We start from the raw sequence: 5,797 nt of genomic DNA on the forward strand, positions 1-5,797 counted from the left end.
TTGCTCATAGAACCACTGGCAGGTCCATTGCAAAGATTTCTCAGGCTCTTTTTTTTTTTTTTAAAGTTCTAGAGCTTGTTATGAAAAGTGAAGATATTAGCAGGGAGTTTGTTTTATTCTGATTATATAGGCATTCAAAGTGGTGTAGCCTACTCAGCAGAGATTGTAGTTTTTGATCTTATTTTTTTTTTATTTGCTATTGTTAAAGCTATAAGGTAGCCCTTATGGTGGCTTTATGGTGGCTTTATGGGCCTTCTAGGCCACATGACTTTTCTTGCCAAAGATTCAGAGTGGTCATACACGTAAACATTTTAATACACACATACTCAGTCATTTGCTATACACAAAACTCATACAGAAAAAGCCACATTCAGATGGAGCTACCCTAGTTGTCAGCTAACATAGAACAAAACAGAAAAAAAGGATTAAAGTTTGGGTGAATATGTAGCACGCAGTGGCAGACCGCAAGCTATGATGGAAATGGAAAAACAAATCATATAAAGATTTCAATATAACATTCCTTTCTACAATTTACTAATCTCTTGTAAGAAAAACAGAAAAAACAAAACATTTCAATAGTAGTTTATGAAGCCAGGGTCGGACTGGGCCGCCGGGACACCGGGAAAAATCCCGGTGGGCCCCGGCCCTAGTGGGCCCCAGCGGCCCAGTCCGACGTTTGCCGGCTCTCCCCCTACTGACTGTTCCTCTCCGACGCGTTCAATTTATACGCGCTCGGGGAGGACGTCAGACGGGGGCCCTGTGGGGGGGGTTAGGGGGGCCCCTGGGGGGGTTAGGGGACGCGGCTGGGGCACCTGCAGGGCCCCTGGGGCGGGAGCCCCGGTGGGCCCTGCCCCCCCAGTCTGACCCTGTATGAAGCACTGACTATGATTTCCCATGGTATCCTAAAAGTAAGGTCTTTATGGCTCTCTTTATCTCCTTATTCCTGAGACTGTATATCAGGGGGTTCAGCATAGGAGTCATAGCTGTAAAAATCACAGTGATGATATGGTCTAGTTGCTGTGAGTTTTCTGGTGCCAAGTACATCCACGATGCCGTTCCATAGAACAAAAGAAGTGCAGTGAGATGGGAGGAACAGGTGGAGAAGGCTTTTTTCCTACCAGATGACGACTTAATCTGTAAAATGCAATAGATTATTTTGGTATAAGAAGCTACACAGAGCAGGAATGGGAGGACTCCATAAATCACAGCCCCAAAATACAGGCAAACGTAGATATCTCCGACCTCACAGGAGATTTTTGCCACATATTTGCCGTCACAGAAGAACTGATTAATTGTATTGGAACCACAAAAATGCAACTGTGAAATAACTGAACAAGCCAAAAGAGCATTTGGAACGGCTGATGTCCAGATTCCTATCAAAATCAGGGCACACTTCTTAATGTTAATTATGAGGTGATATTTCAAAGGATCACAGATAGCAGCGTAGCGGTCATAGGCCATAAAAGACAAAACAAGAATTTCACTCTTAGCTGTCAGTGAGAAGAAGAACATCTGAGTGAAGCACTCTGGGAAGGAGATGATGTTATTGCCGGTGAGTAGGATGTGCAGCAGTTTGGGGAGGGTTGTTGTAGTGTAACAGATGTCTATAAAGGACAGGTTGGCCAGTAAAAAGTGCATAGGGGTGTGTAAGTGAGCATCACTGCATGTAACTGTGATTATACTCAGATTCCCCAGAACCCCAAACATGTACACAAAGAAAAAGGCTATAAAAAGTGTTGGCTGCTTCTCTCCTTCCCTGGAAAATGCTAAAATGTGAAAGTAAGTGAATATGGTATTGTTTCCCATCGGTGTATTCTGGAAGAGAAAAAAAGATTATTTTAATTACCAGTTTGTAGTAAGTAAAGAAAAACTATAAAGAAAATGCAGAGCTTAGTTTGAGTCACAGGTAACAATCCTGCAACTTGATTTCTTGTTCTTGATTGTATTATATTAAGAAAAACAGAAAATGATTATAATAGTTATATAAATAAGAGGTTTTCAGTAGTATACAAATTGGGCACTATAAAAAATAGTCACAGTGGGAATATCCAAAACATGAGCCACAGAGACAGAAAGGAAATTATACAGGTATGGGACCTGTTATCCAGAATGCCAGGGACCTTGGGTTTTCCAGATAAGGGATCTTTCCGCAATTTGGATCTCCACAGTTTCAGTCTGCTTAAAATCATTTAACCCTTTCACTGCCAGCTGTTTTGGACCAAAGTGGAACTTCTACTGCCAGACAGTTTTTTTTGGCCAGAACATTTTGCACTGTTTGACTTTAGGGGCCTTTCCTTGGGGGGACTTTTAGTTTACCCAGGAAAACAATATATTGTTTTTTTCAGGACAAACTAAGCTTTCAAAATATGGTAGAATTTTGGTGTAATTCCAATTCTGTAACAAGATATAGGCCTCTAAATGTCTAAAAAATTTCAAAAAAATCATATTTTTCATAATATAAACACACATACCAGAAACAAAAATTATTTTATGCACAAAAATACAACTGATTTGGAAAGTCCCATGTCTCCTGAATGTGCCAATACCAAATATATATAGTTTTATGGAGATTTCTCACCTGTATAGGTCAAAAACTCCCAGCAGTACATTACCAAATTTCCAAAGCACTGCTCTAGAAAGCTGCTTACTTTAGATTTCAAGGCCAAAACTTCCACTATCAGAAGGTTTATCCCAGAAAAATACATATTTCTGGAAAGAACAGATTCTGGGGAATCCAGAATAGGCACAACTGTCTGTCTACTCCAAACTATCAAGTCACAATGCTTTCCTAAAATTATAGGTTTTTATCAAAATTTGTGAATTTTTTTAAAAAATTGCTTCAAAGCTTCCAGTAACCAAATAAAACACCCTAAATTTGAATGCCAGGGGTCCACTGAACAGTTTGATGCCCAATATGTATAGGTTTACCTAAGTATGTGGCATGTAGGGGCCCCAATGTGAACATACCCCCATATGTACTGTCATTTCTGTCATTTCAGCTCCTGCAAAATCAACACATTTACATCATTATATGTGGGATAAAGCTAGTAAAAAGTAAGTTCACGCCAGAACGTCATATATTTTTGGAAAGTACACATCCCCCCGAATCTAAAATGGGTACCCATGTCTTTCTACTCCAAAGTACCAAGCCGCAAAGCTTTCCTAAAGCTGGCAATTTTGATGACATTTCCAAAAATCCCCTCAAAACTTCCACTTTGCAGCATCTCATCTCCCACAGAGCATTACCAAAATAAACACCCTAAATTTGAACGCCAGGGGTCCACTGAACAGTTTGATGCCCAATATGTATAGGTTTACCTAAGTATGTGGCATGTAGGGGCCCCAATGTGAACATACCCCATATGATCAATCATTTCTGTCATTTCAGCTCCTGCAAAATCAACACATTTACATCATTATATGTGGGATAAAGCTAGTAAAAAGTACGCTCACCCCAGAAAGCCATATATTTTTGGAAAGTACACATTCCCCTGAATTAAAAATGGGTACCCATGTCTATCTACTCCAAAGTACCAAGCTGCAAAGCTTTCCTAAAGCTGGCAATTTTGATGAAATTTCCAAAAATACCTTCAAAGCTTCCAGTTTCCAGCACCTTATCTCCCACATAGCATTAGGTACCAAAATAAAACACCCTAAATTTGAACTCCAGGGGCCCACTGAACAGTTTGATGCCAAATATATATAGGTTTACCTAAGTATGTGGCATGCAGGAGCCCCAATGTGAACATACCCCCATATGATCTATAATTTCTGTCATTTCAGCTCCTGCAAAATCAATACATTTACATCATTATATGTGGGGTAAAACTAGTAAAAAGTACACTCATGCCAGAAAGTCATATATTTTTGGAAAGTACACATTTCCCTAAATCTAAAATGGGTACCCATGTCTATCTACTCCAAAGTACCAAGCTGCAAAGCATTTCTAAAGTTAGCAATTTTGATGACATTTCCAAAAATCTGCTCAAAGTTTCCAATCTGCAGCATCTTATCTCCCACATAGCATTAGGTACCAAGAATGTGAATGCCAGGGGTCCACTGAATAGTTTGATGCCCAATATGTATAGGTTTACCTAAATATGTGGTATGTAGGGGCCCCAATGGGAACTTACCCCCATGTGATATGTCATTTCAAAAAATCAACACATTTACATCCTTTATGTGGGATAATGCTACAAAAAAGTACACTCATCCCAGAAAGCCATATATTTTTGGAAAGTACACATTCCCCCGAATCTAAAATGGGTACCCATGTCTTTCTACTCCAAAGTACCAAGCCGCAAAGCTTTCCTAAGTTTGCCGATTTTTATGATATTTCAGAAAATCGCCTAAAAAGTTTGCCGCATTTATCTCACACAATTTCTTGAGTACAAAGGCAAGTCACCCCAAATAGGAACACCAGAGGCCTACTGAACAGTTTGATGCCCAATATGCATAGATATACCAAAGTCTGCGGTATGTACTGACCCCAAAATGAAAATAGTGCATAAGGATTTCTTGCCTGCCAGCTCAGCTTTTGCACACAGAGCCCCCTGTCAGTGTATTATGTGCAGTAACCCCCCCCTAACTATACAGAGACCCCCAGAAAACCATATATTTATGGAAAGTACACATTCTAATGAATTCAAAATAGGTAAAGTTATTTTCATTACACCTGGCAAAGCTATGCTTAAAACAAATCAGGAATACTAATACTGGGATAAAAATGCAATGAAACCACAAAAATTGTGCAAATCAGCGAAACAACAAAATAAGTCACACAACAGTGTAATTAGTGGTCAGAATATCTGATCCAATAGTGACACTGTCAAAATAAACAGTTTTTAAGGAAAATAAACTAATAAAACAAGTGGTAAAATGGAAAAAAATTAAATAAATAAATAGTACAAAAAAAAAAGTTTGTGTATACACGTGTGTACATATGTAAAAGTATTGCGACGGTATGTAAGTGTGAATATGAGTGTATATAAGTGTATATTAGTGTGCAAAATGGAAAAAAACAAAAAAAACAAAAAAGTGCTGAGTGAGTGTAAGTGTGTAAATACAACAAATAAAAACACACTTACCTGTCCAGAAGATCCAGATAGCATGGCTGACCGTCCTGCTGCAGTACCGGTGAGTGGGGGGGGGGCGGAAACAGGAACCAGGAAATGGGCTCAAGCAGCAGACGTGATGCGATCGCTTGGGGGGGCCCTGCGACAATCGAGTCGCCGGACCGACATGACAGACCCCCTGGCTCGTTGCCCAGGGGGCTGTCATCAGCATGCCGCTTCTGCAGAGAGAATCTTTATGTGCCAAAATACGTACACCGTACGTCCAGTTTAGATACTGGAATCATTTAACCATTAAATAAACCCAATAGGGCTGTTCTGCCCCCAATAAGGGGTAATTATATCTTAGTTGGGATCAAGTACAGGTACTGTTTTATTATTACAGAGAAAAGGGAATCATTTAACCATTAAATAAACCCAATAGGGCTGTTCTGCCCCCAATAAGGGGTAATTATATCTTAGTTGGGATCAAGTACAGGTACTGTTTTATTATTACAGAGAAAAGGGAATCATTTAACCATTAAATAAACCCAATAGGGCTGTTCTGCCCCCAATAAGGGGTAATTATATCTTAGTTGGGATCAAGTACAGGTACTGTTTTATTACTACAGAGAAAAGGAAATCATTTAAAAATTTTTAATTATTTGCTTATAATGGAGTCTATGGGAGATGGCCTTTCCGTAATGAGGAACTTTCTGGATAACGGGTTTCCAGATAAGAGATAC

The 5,797-nt window shown here is 39.5% G+C and overlaps 1 protein-coding gene across 1 annotated transcript; it reads right to left on the reverse strand.

Annotated features, from left to right (window-relative positions):
* Positions 1-882: 882 nt before the first annotated feature.
* Positions 883-5,111, reverse strand: LOC100485740 (olfactory receptor 10A7-like). Its single transcript, XM_002939076.1, has 2 exons — positions 5,088-5,111; positions 883-1,815 (listed from the first exon to the last, which is right to left on the reverse strand). The coding sequence occupies exons 1-2, from the start codon at positions 5,109-5,111 to the stop codon at positions 883-885; spliced, it is 957 nt and encodes a 318-aa protein (XP_002939122.1).
* Between the last annotated feature and the right edge of the window lie 686 nt (positions 5,112-5,797).

The sequence above is a fragment of the Xenopus tropicalis genome, chromosome 3, assembly GCF_000004195.4.
Source record: "Xenopus tropicalis strain Nigerian chromosome 3, UCB_Xtro_10.0, whole genome shotgun sequence".
Taxonomy (NCBI): Eukaryota; Metazoa; Chordata; class Amphibia; order Anura; family Pipidae; genus Xenopus; species Xenopus tropicalis.